This window comes from Plecotus auritus (genome assembly GCF_963455305.1).
Source record: "Plecotus auritus genome assembly, chromosome: 3".
NCBI classification, from domain to species: domain Eukaryota; kingdom Metazoa; phylum Chordata; class Mammalia; order Chiroptera; family Vespertilionidae; genus Plecotus; species Plecotus auritus.
Genome location: NC_137772.1, coordinates 212,868,564 through 212,886,760, shown reverse-complemented (window position 1 = coordinate 212,886,760; position 18,197 = coordinate 212,868,564). Strand labels below are relative to the sequence as shown.

Genomic DNA, 18,197 nt, shown 5'->3' with positions numbered 1-18,197 from the left:
AATCTGTTCCAGGACTTGTTTCATGGCTTGTAATTGGCCTTCTTCTCCCTGTGCCTTCACATCATCTTCCCTCTATGCATATCTTTGTGCCCAAATTTCTCCCTCTTATAAGGACAATGGTCATATTGGATTAAGACCCAGTGTAATGACCTCATTTTAATTTAATTACCTGTACGTTGACTCACCATCTCCAAATACAGTCACATTTTGAGGTACTGGAGGTTGGGATTTCAACATGTAAATTTTGGGTTAAGTGACACAATCCAGACCATAACAGGAGACTTCTGATATGTGACTACTGCCTTCTGATTCCACCTCCTAGAATACTCTCTGTTCCTCTGTTTCTCTCTCTTACTTTCTCTCCCAAACACACACATATACCGCTAGATTTTTAGACCTGAAATCTTAGGTGTTTCAGCTCCATGGAAATTCTAGGACCATGTTATGAGCTGCAAAAGGCCTCAGAAATTATTTGGTTCAATCACTCCATTTTAAAGATAAGGATACTGAGATCCAGAAATGGGTAAAGATGTGCTTGGGTTCTAAGATGCCCTCCTTCTGGCCAGCAGAGAATAGCACATAAATCAACATGGACTAATAAGAATTCCAAAAGAAAAAGATGGTGCAAAAGTGGCCACATGAAGTCTCCCACTAATTTAATATTTTCCCACCAGAAGGAAGGAAGTAAATGAGAGCAGGGTTGCTGGATTTCCCTGAGGGTAAAGAAAAGCTCAGTAGAATCATAGAATGTAGGTCTCAGAGATCTTCTCCTTCACCTTCCTTGATTTAAACAGTAGGTTAGGATCTTCACAGATAATAAAGCAAAAAGTCTCAAGATCATCCAAATGATTGATTATAAGAGTTGAGAGAGGGTAAGTGTACAGCCAAGCAAATGATGACCCTTGGGAAAAGAAGATGACTAAACCAAGAACCAAGAAGCAAAGATTTCATCAAGTAGGTTACTTTGAAGATGTCGTGGTATAAAGAAACCTCCTTTCTGCCTGGTCCTTCATTTCCCTTCCAGGCCTTCTACTTCAGGGCCATTCTTTCTCCATGGTTCACTGAAAATTCAGGCTATATAATATATGGATATGCCCAAGGCTCAATCTAGGAGAAAAAGGTCCCATCGGAAGCATAGCAAAGCCACAGATGGAAGCCAAGCCACTGCTGTTGTGGTTGCAATGTGGATCCTGGGTTATCAGCGCAGAAGAAAGCCAGCCAAGTGCCTGAGCTCATGTGGCCAGCCACCTTATCCAGGAGATGCTGAGTACTCCTGCTAAGACATCATGCTCTACGACCAGCCTCAGACACAGCTTACTGTGGCTATCATCTGAAAGTAGCCAGCAAACACAGATGGCTCTTCAAGGGACCACAGTTGAGCAGAAGAATTAACAGTTAATGTCCTATGAAAAGGTTCCTTAGAGAATTATCTGTTCCTTCTTTCATTGATGAGTGCATAAATGTCAACTATAAATCAAGACTTTGGATAAAGTATAATTACACCCAATGATGAACTTCATCCAAAAAGAAGACAAGGACATCAAAAGGAAAAAAAAGCAATAGAAATTTCAGGTTAAAGAATGTTTAACTCCCAGATTATGGATTAAAACCCACTTCTTTTTGGAATGGGTTTTTATCAACTCTAAAGCAATTATCTTGAATGGCTAGATGTGACTTCAGAATAATATGAACTAAGTAAATAGGAAGAATCTGCTATTGTCTTTCCATCTCCCCCTTCCTAGTATCAATACTAAGCACCTAGCGATACATGGTATATAAAGTTGTATGGATCGATGGATTGGTTGGATGGACGGATGAAATGGGTAATCTAGATAGATGAATAGAGGTAGAAAGGCATCTATAAAAATACACAGCACTGCTGAGATGACATGATTCCTCTCGTCTTTGCGCAGGATAGTGAGGCAAGTTCAGAATAAAGAAAGAAAGAGCAAAGGAGTTGTGCTCACATAAGTGTTGCATGTTTACAATTTCCTTCTCTAGCCTCAACTGAAATCATTCAAGGACCTATTACCAAAAGTGGCATCTGCCACCTTTAAAATCAAATGTACTTTACAGCAAATGTTATGTAACTATTAGTCCCCTCAATGCTTTCTTGCAGTAGGCAGAATAGTAGCCATCATTTAAAATTCTACTATTTCAACTGTTTCTCTTAGAGAAAATAGATGATTATGTGAAAAACTTATGGGAATGTGTAAAGAATCAGGATCCTGCAAGAAGATTGTTGAAAAAAATTTTTTATTGAGCACCTACAATGGGCAAACCTCTGTACTAGGCATGAAGGAGAATTATAAAGCTTGTAGAAGCAGTAAAATGTAGTGGGTTACGAGTAGAGAATGTGGAATCAGACTGCCTAACTTCAAATGCTGATTAGCTTACTAGTGGTATGACCTGGGGCAAATGATGTAACTTATTTGTACTTCAGTTTCCTTATCTGTCAGTTGGAATCTACTTGATTGAATTTATCTAATTGAATCTACAGTTGTGAGGATTTGAGATTGTGTGATTGTGTGTGTGTGTGTGTGTGCACGCGTGTGTGTGTGTGTACAAATATATATATGATAGTGAACAAGTTGGTGCCTGGTATGTAGTAAGCACTATTGGAGTTTTTGTTAATATTATTTTACTTCATTCTAAAAAAATAGATTTTACTTCATTCTAAAAAAATAGAGCCATCTGAAAAAGAAATAGATTTCCTCAAGTGGAAGTAGGTCTCATATCCCCCAAACTTCAAGCTTAAGCTGCCAACACTCTTCAGTGATGCGGGAGTTGGTTTCAAGCACATGGTGGGAAAAGAGAACTGAATGACCTAAGACCCCTTCCAACCAAAGAACCCAGCTCTACAAACAATTATATCTTAAAAAGAATCCCGGCCGTCCCATGTGAGAATCGCTTAACTTTTATTTTTAGGTCATAGAATGAACTTTCAGAAACCACCATTTTTCTCAACCAGTTAAAATCAAATGCAATATGTGTTTTCATTTCATGGTGTCTGAGGAAAATTTAATTGTAGCATGAACTCCAACTCTTACTAGTTTTAAGTCACATTGCCAAAATAAATAGAAATGTGGGATATTTCCGAGCTCACACCGCTTCCGGGACATTTCAGTTTCTAGGGTTGCCGATTCAGTGCCTTTCACAAGTATTTGATCTTCTTTCAAATATCTCTTGAAAACAAACAAAACCTCATACAGCTTCTAATGTGAGTGCTGTTAGGTTGTAAGGGTGGAGAGGAAGGCAGAGAAATGAGTTCCAGAGAGCCTTTCCCCTTCTCTCCCCCAATCCCCTAACCACCTCCCTCCCACCAACCACCAAGAGGAAACAGTGTTTTCCTAAGTAATACATTTTGCAATTTCTCAAGTTCATTAGCATACATGGGGTAGATGAGATTTATTCTCTTTACTTGCCTATAAGAAGGGAATAGGATTTTTTGCAATATTTAATAGATAACAGGGAGCTGACTTCTTTTTTAATTTTCCTTTAATTTATTGGGGTGACATTGGTTAATAAGATTATATGGTTTTCAGGGGTACAATTCTATCATACCTCATCTGTATGTTGTGTTGTGTGTTCACCACCCAAGTCAATTTTTTCCCATCACCATTTATTTCCCTTTGACCCTCTTCTATCTCCCTCACCCCCTTTTCCCTCTGGTAATCCCCATACTGTTGTCTGTGTCTATGAGAATTGACTTCTAATCTAAGGGCAAAGTTAATAGTCTGAAGTTCAAGTGCAAGGCTTTGGTAGAAATTGTTATTAGATGAAGCAGGATGTTTTTTATGAGGTTTTGAATATTCACTACAGAACTCCTCAGTTTGTATGCTCACCAGCTACTGATTCCTTTGAAAATCAGTGACAATATTTATTGACCTGAGCAAGAAAAGTCCATTTTTAAAGAAGGAGAAGGTGAGGTTAGCAAAAGTTCTTCAGTGGCCACTGAACTTCCAGACCTGCAAGGTCAAAGTCAGCTTCTCCACTCTCAAGGGCCCAACTAAAATCTGATCCCCTTTCCCTGCTGCCCACAGATTTGGGATTCGTTTTTAGTGGGACTCCTTTATTACTTTCAGTGCTACCTCATTTTTATTCAGTAACCAGTAACCAAAAGAGATGATTAATAAATAAAGACTTAGATTTAAATTCAACAAGAGAGAAACAGAAATTGAGAACAGTGGGGAAATAATGAGAGGCATGGGATGATGGGTCTTTGTGTCTATGCCCGGTACTTCTGGAGAGCAGCTAAGCATTCTCACCATGCAAGGAACCCAACTGCAGCTCTGATGGGCCATTGCGAGATAAGTAATAAGAGCTAGAAAACATCTTGGAAAATTCCATTTTTACTTTATTAACTAATGTGGTTATAGTTTTAAGATCCATTGGTCAGGAAACTAATTCTTGAGAAAGTGGAGGTTTGATAAAAATAAGAATGCTAAAGGTGCATTCAACTTTAAATGCCCCTGGTGGTAATATACAATCTGTAATTAACCAAAGCAAAACAGTAGTGGGTGGGGGGTGGGCACCGGTGAATTTTCTCTTCTTTACTTTTTCTAGTTTTGTTTGTTGTATCCACTGGGGATTTGGGGTGAATCACATTTCAAAATTATAGGTAAAAACAGCTTCCTGGCTTTTCTTTCAGGGAAGATAAATTGCCCTGTGAATCTAATCATCATTCAGGAAATGCATAATTCCTTTGTCTTCTCAAAGGTTCTCATCTAAAATTACATATTGTTCATGAAATAAAGGGAACATTATTGAAGGGACAGAAAGAAGCTGGTTTTCTTTTTATTGTATCTTCTAAGGATCCAGGGACTTCAACCACTTCCAATTCGATCTGTAGTGGCCCTATACATCAGAATCCAGTAACTCTCACATAGGACCAATGTGCATCTTAGAAACTTTCAGGTCTAATTCTTGACCCAGCACAATTGAAAGTCCATGGATCCAGCCAGTCTTCTTTCCAGCATCCCCTGCCTCAGCTTCTACTAGAGAATGAGATTATTGGCAAAAACTATGAAATGCCTTTGCCACCACTTTCCCCTTCTGTGACCTTTAACCTCTGACTTCCTCTATCCACTCTGGCAAACACTTTTGTTCCCACTGGATCAGATAAAGGAACATACATTTACTTGAGTAGGCACAGGTCATTGTCACTATGGAGAAAAGGTGGCAATAGTGTATACTATCCTCCTTGGCGCCTCTAATTGGCAGTGCCAGAATTTCCATAGGAAGGTGGGATGTTATGAGCAAAATCTATGAAAAGCTGAGCATGATGGCAACTATTCTCGTGGGTAAAATAGCCCCAAGGTTCCCAATGAGAGGCTAAGAGATTTTACATCAAACCCAAACTGGCCAAGAGGCTCAGGCTTCCAGGCAGGGATTCATATGCCAAAAGTTTTTACAAAATTCTGTGTAAAATTAATTAATTAATTAATTTAATTAATTATATATCGAGAGAACACTAGGGTGAAAGTAGCTTTTGAAGTGCCTTTGGCACAATGCAACAATTCTGATTTTTTAAAACTCTGCATACGCATGGATTGTTCTTGCGCCATTTTCTGTCTTGGAAAAGCACTGGCTGGCAGCAGGCATGTTTACTTTTATATGCTGAAGGCTCCCATCAACCTCAAATAGATGCAAATCACTTCCACTTGTCAGAGTGCTATTTTGTTCATCCTCAGAGTTCAGGGGAGCCTTCCAAACTTCCAAAATTTCTCTCAATTCAGTGAGGAAAAAAATTTAGAACACACTATTCTTTTTGTGTTGTTGTTTTTTCTTGAATTTCTTGGGGTGATATTGGTTAAAAAAATTAAATAGGTTTCAGGTGTTCAAGTCTATAATACATCATCTGTATATTGTATTGTATGTTCACCACCTCAAGTCAAATCTCTTTCCATCACTATTTATCCCTTCTAAACCCTATTCTACCACCCCCGACTCCCTTGGCCCTCTGGTAATCACCATGCTGTTGTCTGTGTCTATGAGTTTCATTTGTTTTTAGCTTAATCCCTTCACCTTTTCCACCCAGCTCCACAACCACCCTCCCCTCTGACAGATGTCAGTCTGTAAAACACAGTTATGAATGTGCTGCCCAGATTTGGCACACACACCCAGCATGAGTGGAAGAGGGCAACACCCTTTCCTGCTAATCCTGTGAGCTCATCGCTATTGCATTGAAATGACAGCAAAGGTAACAAACTCTGGGCTTCCCCTCTCCCCAGCACGTTGTAATAGAAGTTGCTGTATATGCTAATTTAAATATTCTAGTATAAGTTGTTAGTCAGATGAAATAATGGCATTTTGGAGGCTTATTAGAAAAAAAGTAATCAAATTCAGTTTTTAGGTAAAAATGTGCTGAATCTTTAGCACATATCAGTAAAGTTGTTAGAATGTGGTGTTTCTTTTTTAAAAATAAGACAACATTTGAACCTTTCCGCAATTCCAAAGTCAACTCCCTCTGGGAAAGATAGTGTGCTTTGACTTTTTTAAAAATTTAAAAATGTAACACAAACACAAACAGCTAACTGAACAAGCTGCCCATAAAAATCAACAGTCTAGCAGCCCTGGACCCCAACGAATTTTACAACATCCTTCAAGACTATTAAAGGCAACAGAAATACCTCTGGCCAGTGAGGGAAAATGCCCATTGGCATTTCTGTTCATTTTTTCCAGGCTTTTAAACCATTTTGTTAGTGATTTCTTACATTATAGGCAGGAATATTTGAAATAGAGTTAGCCACTATCCTTTGAAGAGTAAGACAGTGACTAGGTTGGGACATTGTGGAATAATTATAGGACAAATATGAGTTCCCTACTTTCTGGGGATTCCTAGGGATGTACCAGTTCCTAGAAAAAAATAGCTATGCACCTGATATCCCAGCACTCCAGGGGGTGCTACACAACCAGTAGGTAGCTACTGTTTCTCCAGCCAGAGAAAGGGCAGCACCCTAGCAAGGGTTGTACTTTAACAACAGAAACTACCAAAAAAGAGAAAAAAATAAGGCAATACCCATAACAATAGCTGGTATTTATTAGGCATATGCCCTGTGCTAAGGGCTATAGCAAACCACTCTATTTAAGTTTCACCATTAAGCCTGTAGGGTAAATACTATAATTATCCCCATTGTACAGATTAGAAAACCTGGGCTGAGTAAGGTTAAATGTCTTGCCAAGGTCTTGCTCCAACAAGTGGCCAAACCAGAATCCAAAGTCAAGATGGACTCCATTGTGTTCACCATGCACTACGCTCTCTCTCCTGCATCTCTTTGTTGGTATTTTCCTTAGCACAGGAGGGGACTGTGTGCTCTTTATCCTTGTACAGAGCACAGCAGGAAGTAGGCAGCCTTGCTGTTGACTTGAATGAAGTCTCTTCCACCAGTTGTTAAGTCAATTTAATAAGCATTTCCTGGTTTGTCACTTTGCTCAAAGCGCCATGCAGGGGTAGATACAGAGGTGAAGGACCCATGCGACAGCCCTGGAGGAGCTTACTTTTTAGTGGGGAAGCAAACACAAACATAATTTACTCTGCGGTAAATCAATGACCTAACAAAGGTAGACCCAGTGTGGACTCTTAACAGCACAGAAGCCAGAGCAGACTGATGTTCCTAACAAGTTCACAGAATGGATCTAAACCAAGGACCTTCAAATGATAGGCTCTCTTGCATACAACTATAGATATCTCTCTATGCCAGGTAAATGTGTGAGGGATATCACATGCCAACATAACAACATTATGAGGTGGTTACTCCCACTCTACACTTTCATTTTACAGAATAGAAAACAGTGATTGTCAATCAATGGTCACACAACTCCTGTGTGGGACCTGGGATCCAAGCCACGTGTGTAAGCCTATGTCCTCTAAGAAACAGAGATGAGACTGGTTTAAATGAGCAAGGATGTTATTAGGGGAAATGTTTGTGTGAAAGGACATAGGAGAGACTCAGGGAAACCTAAGCAAGCCATCAGAAGAAGGTAATGCAAGTCTGATCCCAAGTGAAGGAGAGAGAGGGAGTAGGTTAGGTGGAAGCATCCTAGATGGCTGTATAGTCTAAGGAAAATCCTTGAGCCAAAGCTGGCCAATAAAGGAATGGATCTGCCTTGATATAGCTACCATACTCAGTCATGGGGGTTGAGCAAGGGGCTTGCCCTGGGGGCCAATCCACTGTGACTGGAGAAGAGGATCATATTAGAAAAAAATGGCCATTGTTACCATAACCACATAGGAGATACGATGCAGTGGTTTCCAGGAAAAAAACAAGAGGCTGGGCTGACCAACACCGCATCCAGTCTTCATATTTCCCAATTTTTGTTAAAGAGGCAGCCACTACATCAGGAACCTGAGTCTCTCAAAATGTGCACCTTGACCTCTGGTTGTAAAAGTCACATTCCAAAGTGCTGAGTAAATCACATGACACTTGTTTTGCTTGGCTCCCAGGGAGGAAAGGCTGACCTAACTCTCCTGAATTTGAACTTGTGATTTCCCGAAGTAAAGAGATATCAGACTTGATACTGAGACATCTAACTTGTCCTCCACAATTTCATGTGTCTCCAGGTCAAGCCAGCAAACTAGCTCAAGCTCATCCTTCTTAACAGGTGAAGGCTGATGCCTGGATCATCTTTTCAATCATCCACTCCTCATTTTGTTATTGTTGTTATTGTTTTTCCTATTTTTGACCTTCTTAGGAGAAGGTCACTGCTGAGTTAGGACCTTATGCTATGTAACAGACACATATTCCATGCTGGACAGAATTTTCCCAGCACTTTTACAGGGTGCGAGGCTTTTCTTGGACTTTACGTCACACAATGCTCAATTTGTTTGGAAAGGGTAGAGGTGGAAACATAGTCTATTGAAAATATCACTGCTTCCTCCCTGAAATTTAAAAGAGCCTATTAATTATGCTTCATTTAGATTCTCTCAGGCAAAAGTCTCATAAAGATAGGCAGGGAGAAAAGAAGGGTTTATAATGCCCATGGGGTTAGCTTTTGCTCACAGAACACTGTGCTACTATCATCTATCAACAACCGTACAAATGGGGCTCAGCTCACACTTGTAGTTGGAAGGGCACCCACCCCCTAAACCAGCATCTACACCATCTGGGATCCTGGGTAGCTCATGACTTGATCAATGACAGTTATCTGAGAGAGATTTGGGCCTTGAGGCACAGATATTGTTTGACCTCTGGGGAGGCAGTATGGCAGAGCAGCTAACTGGTGAGCTCCAGAACCAGAAGGAACTGGTACAAATGCCAGCAACAGGCACATCTTTACTGCAAGAAATCACTTTTAGAAGCTTCGTACTCCTTAAAGATAAAATGGGCAAGACACTAGTACCCACTTCCAAAAGAACTAGCAGAAATAAATAAGACATATTCAATTAACATATGTAATACAGTATCCAGAACGTTATATGGATTCAAGTGATAGAATTGTTATTCTTTTGTTAAACAAACTGTTTTATTATTAGTCCTGGATCTATCCGTTTGTTCCTATGTAACCTCAAGCAATTTACTAAATCTTAGTGAGCCTCAAATTCTATATGAGATTATTGTAAATGAAATCGTCTCAGGAGGTATTGTGAGATTATTGTATAAACTGTAAATGTTAATGAAGATTATTATTATTGGCATTGTTACTAGCTCTCAGTAACCTTCTTAATCAAAAATTTTATGCATACTTTTCCTTTGAAGTGCTAGAAGCTAGGATTGGAGTGGAGAAATAATGGAAGAATATGAATGAGCCCTTCAAAGCATTTTCCAGGCTCATAAATATCTGTGTATGATCCACAAAGTGTAATAACGTATATGGCAAATTAAGCCCTTCTCAAACGGATTCCCCAGTGAGCAGATCAGCCTTTTCTTCAGATAAATAAATTTCCTCAACCAAACCTTGTGAGCTAGAGAACCAACATTTTTTTTAAAAAATAAGCTTACCTTCCCTAGTGTCAATAGGAAACAGTATTTACTTACTACTGTTTTCCTTTCAAAAATCTGTCTAGTTGCATACTAGAAACAGCTTCGGCTGGTTTGTTTGTCTTGGACAAGCTGTTGAAGTGAAAAGTTTTTGCTTGGCTGAATGTGGGACAGTTTCATAACCCTTCAAGAAGTGCACTGAAGGTGGGTGCCAGTTTCAAAGGCTGCCTGGGACAGGCCTCCACTTGCTGCCCATTGTCAAGGGTGGCCAGCATAATTAAATTAAGACAATGAACAAAGCAACAGATGCAACTGAGACCAAGTCCCTGAGTGCTTTTGTTTTGTCCCTATCATTGTCTACAACAAAGAAGTCCCATGTGAGAGCCTGGGAAGAGAGCCAAATGCAAACCAGACGACATGCCAGCTGGTTTTGAATGGCCTCCACCGAACATGTGTGTGCATAGGAACCATGCTCCTTGGAGCAGGCGAGGCTTCTCTCAAGTGAGTTTCTGCCTATGGCTCTGCTGTGATGCCGACACGGACCCAGAAGAAATAGAGAGGATCCCTCTGTACAGACTTTACACCTCAGCTTTGAGACAAAAGGAAAAGCATCTCCCTGTCGGGAAAAGGACAACATCTATGGGGTTGGCCAATCTAACCTCAGTTCTTTTTGCTACAGCCCTCACGAATGTGTGACACATAGAAGATACCTGAATTTCTCCCTCTGCAAATCTGGGATTTAATTTGGCTTGAGAGGAAGATTAAAGATTAAACATTGCATGTGGCTTTCTTTTAATTTGTTATTATTTCATTCTTGAGTATTCTCCTAGTTTGGGTGTTTCCCACAGTCATAAAATATTTTTGTCTAAGTTGGTAGGAAAAAAAGGTAAAACTCAAATCAGCATATTTTTAGCCCTCTCAGTTAATTTGGTCAGTAGTTTGATAGAGAAGTAGTAGTCTTAATAATAGCTATTTGGAGTTTAGATAGCCACATAGCTAATCAGCTGAGAATTGCACAAAAATGCAACGAGGAGTTTAGGATGATAGTGATCCTACACTGTGGCCCCGTATGTCTTTCTGCCACTTTTCTGAAGAACTCCTTTAAGAAGGCAAAATGAGATGTAAGATCAGAAATACAAATTTACCGGTAGTTCAACAGTAGATGCTTTTATTCAGCAAGAAATACATGTTAAGTGGGCTGGATAAAAGGTCAATGATATTTGGGAGAAAGTGCCAGGATTTTAAACAGATGGCATTTCACCCTGCCCTATACAAATGCCCAATTTCGTTCCACAAGCTTTTTTTTCCAGTGGCTCCTGAGCTAGATATTTTAACAAACATTTTTTATACAATGATGCCATCCTCCTTCTATTCAGTCCCTACGGGATATTGACCATCAACTTACAAAGTGCTAACTGGTTTTTATGAAAGACTTGGTGCTAACTCCAATGTGAGGTAGAGCTGAAAAGCATGTGTAAGAACAATTACCAAATCCCTATGGGCCTTAGCTCAGGGATTGGTAGTTGATTCTGCCCCAGTGTCTCATCCTCTCCAGGTATCAGGTCTGGTTAAACACAAATGTCCCTTACAGTGATCTCTAAGCTCCTAACAATGACTGGGTAAGCGGTCATTACCTTAGCCAGAAGGACGAATTTGGAGATTCCAGCCACCATGGAAAGAAAGAACTCTTGTTTTTGGTCCTGATGGAAACATGTTCTAAAAAAAGAAAGAAAGAAGCCTCTGTAGATCTTTAAACCCTATTCTATACCAATAATTATCCATTACGTTTCCTATAAGGGCTTCCTGGCTAGGGATGAAACCAAGATAAGAAGCATCTTATGTTTATGCATGCAAAGGCCACTTCCTCCTAGATTTCATTTCACATCTTATTTGTCTAACTAAAATTCGCTATTTAAATATATTCAAGGATAAAATAATAACTAAAGGAAAAGTATAATAACGTGATTCTGCGCATTATCAGAGAGCCCATTATACTCATTTACTCATTCATTTAATTCATCCTTCAGCTATGTAGTGAGCACCTGCAAAATCCTGGGTACTGTTCTAAACATGGGGCTCTAACAGTGAACTGACAAGTCCCTGCTATCATAAGGCTTCTGCTCTAAGCAAAACATAGAGGAAAGCATTGCTTGTTGATGAGTGAATGGTAACACCAAAGCCAGGAACCCTGAAATTTTAGTCTAGGAATGGCTACATCCTAGTAAAGATGAAATAATGATAATAAGAGTAAGATAAAATAATAATAATACTTATATAGTGCTTGCCATGTGACAGACCTATTATAAGTGCTTTTATGTACTAATCCTTTAATCCTTAATCCTACAAGGTAAAAACTATTATCCCAGTTTATGGATAAAATTGAGACACAAGAAATTTTCACTCCAAGAAGCTCACAGGGCTAGAAAATGGAAGAGCTAGGATTTGAGCCAAGTTCAGTATATCTGTGATTTTATAGAGTCTAAAACAATTACAAATTTCCCCACCCTTCTCATTCTAAATCTCTTCAAAGAGAAAAAAATGAAAAAGAAATATATTTTCACAGCAATTAAAACAGAACAAAAATGCAATAAAACAATACAAAATAACCCCCAAATATGATTTTTTTTTCTCACTGGAAAAAAGATGCTGCAGGCCAGGAGATGGAACTTTCAGGACCCCCTTTTAACCAATGGATGTGTGATAGCAGCAGATGAATAGAAACACAATTTTCTGTGGTTATAAAGCAATCTGTGGTCCACATGCCAAAAGGGGCACATAGAAGTAGCTTGAATGAGGTTTAGCTACACTAAAAACTAAAGCCTATTTACTTAAATACGTCTTTCTCAGAAAAATCTGGCCCAAGCTCTCTCTTAGACTGACTGGTGAGTCTTAAGCTATAAAAGATTGAGACCCAGTGTTAGAAGTAGATGGGTAGGATATATAAAACTTCACCAAGTTAATGTTGCTTTTTCCTTCTTTGCTTTTAGGAAGTACATTTGAAGAACGCAAGTAGAGGGAATGCAGGAAATAAGAACTACAGAATGTAGGAAGACCTTCCTGAGGAGTGAAGAATGAGATGCCATCGGCAGGATCCTTTGCTCTGCATGAATTACCGGTTAAACACCAGAAGACCCACCAAAACATAAGTTTGATAACATTTCAAAAGATGGGCATTCCCCCAATGAAATACACAAGTAAACATTTCAAACATTGTTTTTAGGAGTGATTGTTAAAAGCTTTGCACCTTGCTAAAAAAGGTCCTGGAGTTGGTAGATTGCTGTTGATCCTTTATTACTAATGTTCTACAGAGAAAAAAATATATGTATCTATCTATCTATCTATCTATCTATCTATCTATCTATCTATCTACCTACCTACCTACATATATCTTAGTCCCTGCCTCTCAAGAGCCACAAATGCATGGGTGTTGTCTAGATCCAGTTGCACTAAATTTGTCTCTGAATCTTGGCTGCTGGAGCCATTCATTCAGCAGTCTTGTCTAAGTGGTTTATTATTATTTTTTTATTTGCACTTCTTTCTATGCAACACAGGCTGGTTTTTTATTTTTTATTTTACAGTGTCTAATTACCTTGTTTGTCTATCTCTGCCCACCCTCCTTCATCACCGTTATATTTGCCAAATTTGGCCTCCTCCCTAGCAGCAGCAAGCAGTCAAGTAGCACACCAATATTTAACCCACAAGATTCTATCTGTGGCATTTGTACCAAATATAAGTTGGATGCATTTGCTGTAGACACAAAGCTTTATTTTCCACATCTTGCTAAAAAGAAAATGCAAACAGTTGCAACTTTGAGGCCAAACGTTCTTAGGTGTATGTGTTAAGTCTAGAAAGTCTCAAACTCTCAACAGTTCCTTCAAATGATGAGTTAGTATGCGACCTAATTAGTAACTTTTCTTTGATTTTTTCCATATAGAGCACTATGTAAATTTCACATATCAACATTACAGGATATATCAAACAGTATGTAAAACTCTCTTTTTTTTTTAGTACAATGGTGCTATTTTGTAGTTTGTGATATGAAAGAGTCTGGCCAAATTCATAAAAGGTGAAAGCAAAACAAAAAAAAAGGATGCCTGGAGCCAAAGAAGACACAGAGGGGAAGGGTCCTAGAAATCCAGTACCCCCGATTATGCCTTCCAAGAGAAAATGAAGACACAAAGTCCACTGATGCAAATTTGTTTGGCAAGTCCAGAGAGGAGTGGAAAAAGCAGAAGGCTAGGAATTTAATAACCCTGGTTTCTTCTCACTGATGAAACAAACATCTGCCAACTTGGCCACGGACTCACCACTTTGTGACCTTGGGCAAGTCACTTCACCTCTCTGTGCCTCAGTTTCCTCATCTGCAAAATGGGGCAATATGCCATCTACCTACCTCACAGGGGTGGTATGAGGATTAAAAAGATAAAGCTCCAGATTTTTATCCTAAATTGCTAGGAGGGTGCAGGGTCAGAGCCCTTGAGTTACTGGGATGCAAGGAATTCTATAAATAGCTCATTCAGAGCATAGCTAGAAAACTGATTAGCCAAGTGCTCCTGACATGCCAATTTTTGTCATTGAAGCTATCCAATTAATTATCCAACTAGCTAGTTGTTAAAAGCTAGCAAGCAGCTTGATCTCTTTTAAAACACTTTTCAAAATAAGTTAGTAACATTTGATTAACAACTTGATTTTAAATTCTGCACCTGGGTCCATTAATACAAAGTGAAAAGAGAGAAATAAAAAGAAAATAAAGAGAAAAACAAAAAGATTTCTACCAGCAAAAGGGTGATTACTCGATTTGTTAGCACTCGCTGACTGTTCCAGGCAGTTTCTAGAAATCTAGTAATACTTCTTTTAATATTATGATACTCCATTCATTTTGAACAGTTATTCCGTCTTTAGGCAATCTAAAGAAAATGGCCCAAGATTTCAACTATTGAAATAATATCTTATAAAAAGTCACAGTTACTTTCTTTAATCAATTTTGGTTTTATCATTGGCTATATATTATTATTATTATTTTGTTGTTGCTGTTGTTAAAATACATTTGACTAGAGTTGCTAATTTATAGGCAAAAGTTTTCTTCAGGACTAGAAATTTTCCCTCATGTCTGCTTAGAAGAATGGCCCCTATGAATGTGTATTATCCATTCAACTAAAAATTGGTATCAAGAAAATCCAATGTTGAGGACAGGCCCATGGTGACCTAAAAAATGTTTCCAGTCTACATACCAAAATTTTCTTATTAGAACAATGAATCATCATCCACCATTGGGATCTTTTATCAGCCTTAGACCTTTTTTGGTGAGAAGCAACCATGTTTATTATTTCATGCACATTGTATCCTTTTTATTCTTGGAAAGTATATATGGAAAACAAAAATTACATGTTTAGTTTTCATCCCACTGGTTCACCTCAAGATTCAGAGGCCAGAAATAAAAAAATAAATAAATTAAAGACTTCCTGGATCTCAGAACATATGCAAAAAGAAGGCCTCTTTAGTGGATGCCCCTGCTCAGCCAACAAGCATTTTAACCCTCAGTGCGCAGTGCTATTTGAGTTGAGCATCTCTGGTGTACTGAGTGGTATTCTAATCACTATGGACAGATGTCAAAGGAACTACAAGTCATTTTTGTCCTTCATCTGTTTCCACACATATGGGTTCTGTGGAGTGATGTGCTGGACTCCTCTTCCCAAAATGGCACTTCTAATTTTATTTCTTGTTCCTAGAATGCACCTTTTAAAATCACTGACTCCCAGAAACATTTTACATGTATTCTTCTGCTGACCTAGCTGGATAGGGTAATTCTAAGAGTGTCTATGACTTACTTGATTCACTTAGCAATTCTATTCACAGCCCAGATGCCCCAGTGAGGAAAGCTTAAATAGACAAAAAGACATCATCTTTCTTAATTTTTTCCAACACATGGTCCTCTTCAACTACATCATAAATCAATGAATTAAGAAGTAACTAATTGTTATACTAACCCAGCATCTTATTTGCAAATGAATTAAAACTAGAAGACAATTTGATGTAAACTGAAAAAGTCAATTGGTCCCCATACACTACAGCAGAATGTCCCAGGATCGACAGAGAGGGAGCACCTAACATTTCACAACTCAAAACTTCATAAGCTTTGCTTTAAAATTTAAAATGAGGAAATTTCAGGATGTTTATGAAAGAGCTATACATACTGGTAGGAATTAGCTTTCAGCGTATAGGCTTATTTCCGATTTAAATGACAATACAGCATACCTAAGTCAAATTTCTAGTCCAGCTTCCCCACATAGTATAACAGCACTATTTGAACATTTTAAGATGAGGACGCTCCTCTTAAAAAATCTAATGAATCTTTCCATCAGAATCCACTCTTCTAGACCTAAAAAAAAAAAAAAAAAAAAAAAAAAACTCTCCCAATACCTCTCCCCCGAGAGTCCAATGGAATACTTAAAATAATAATAATAATAATAATAATAATAATAACTTCCTGGAAAAATAAAAAGTCTGGCTGCCTTGAGAATCCTTCCCCTCCTGGGAATGTCAATGTTCGTGTAGATGGAACCATCTCATGCACTGTGGCTCCAGGATTTCCATTACTAGCTCATGAGCTAATGGGATTAAATTGGAGGATGTAGCACAATTTTGCTTTCCCATTTATTGTTTGGCCAGCTATGCCAACATGGTGCTATTGTTTCTTTAAGAAAGTACTTGACTAAAAAAAAAAAAAAGAAAAAAGAAAGCATGGACATATTTTTTTAAAGTGTAAAAACGACAATTCTATAGCTAGGTGGCTTCATAAGGCAGCACTAGGTCTAGTCACCACCACCTTTCAACTTCTTATCGCTCACAAGTAGCAGACTGTTCACCAAATTGTGAGTGTTGGTGTGGGGCAGAAGATGGGAAATTTTTAGAATCACAAGGTTCCATTGTTTTGTTGGCTCTCAGCAAAACTAGCACTATGTTACCCAGTCTGAACACCTGGATCAAGAGCATGGAATATAAATGGGGCAAAAAAACTTTATAGGAAAATGGCAGAACTAAAAAGATGGTTAAGTTACTTATTGATTTTTTTTTTTTTTGGTAGGGGGGGTGCTCTCTGCTCTAAAACAGATATTCAGCAAGTAGAGAAAAATACAAAGAGAAAAAAATGCATAAATTCACCTTCTAAAAATAGCATCCGCCCCATTTCCCTTGAGTAAATTTTTAGCATTGGCTGGTTTATAGAAAATATTCTTCCTTCATCTAAACATCTCAGGGAGCAATAGCTCCTATGAAAAGCAATCACTAATCTCATTGGGAAGTGTTGGAAAGTATTTCTTTATGAGCTGGGGGTTATCGATTGATAACGAAAGATGAGAATTTAGGAGAAATCATGGAAAGAGATGGCTAACAATCTGTGAAGACTTCTTTTTTTTTTTTACTTTATACAGTCTTTATGAATATCTTAATGTTCAAAATTACTTGGTTCTTTCTTCTTCTTTTATATTGGAATAAGGGGTGATAAGTTAAACCCACATAGACTTTAAAACTACAGGCTAGATAGAAATGTACATTTGACTTGTCAAAACTCTAATCAGACTATCTAAAATGTTTTTGCTATTTTAACCTTAAAAAGATTGTACTGATATTCGAGACAGATCCTGTTAGCTCTCTTCATTGGAAAGAGCATTCCCACGCAAATCACCTGGGCTTTCCCAGCAATGTTTTCAAAAGATAAATCTGACGTATGCATCATTGTGGCATCATTTATTTTAAAATTTTAAATTTTTTAAATAGAAAAATTGTGATTCTTTATGCCCCTCTCCCGCAATCACCAGAAAGCCCAGAAACTGAGGAGGCAAAAACAAGAAGAACATTTTGTTGGTACTTTGTTGTTGGTTTGTTTGTTTTCAATGCTAGTGTTTAATCCTATAATACATATTTGCTTATCAATATTTTAATATTCTAAAAGACTTTCCTGTTAGGTATTAGAAACTGACGCATAGATATCTTTTTTTTTTGTATAATTTCTATTTAAAAAAAAAAAGGAGATGAGAAGACTGTCTGAAGCTTTGAGTGCGTACGGTACAAGATAAAGATATCAATTTAAAGAACTAAGTCCTATCTGGAACAATGCTTTGCTTTAGGAAACCTCTTCCTAGATAAGACAGAGGCCCAGGGAATTTTGGAAACTGTCTTTATTCCTCCCAGTCCTTATTCGTTTAGTATCTGTCTCAAAAATATAGAGGGCGCCTAGAATTAAAGGGACCTCTTTAAAAACATAAGTTTTACATCTTG

The 18,197-nt window shown here is 38.2% G+C and overlaps 1 protein-coding gene across 4 annotated transcripts in view; it reads left to right on the top strand.

Moving 5' to 3' along the window:
* IGF1 (insulin like growth factor 1) overlaps positions 1-16,301 on the top strand; it is a gene marked incomplete at its 3' end in the record, with an annotated part of 71,602 nt that extends 55,301 nt beyond the window's left edge. Inside the window, exon 4 of one of the 4 annotated variants that reach the window (XM_080659952.1) lies at positions 12,908-16,301. In XM_080659952.1, coding sequence (XP_080516078.1) covers positions 12,908-12,967 — 60 coding nt within the window. The remainder of the gene's footprint in view (positions 1-12,907) is intronic. The other 3 variants (XM_080659954.1, XM_080659953.1, XM_080659951.1) reach the window with 3 other exon arrangements.
* Positions 16,302-18,197: the final 1,896 nt, after the last annotated feature.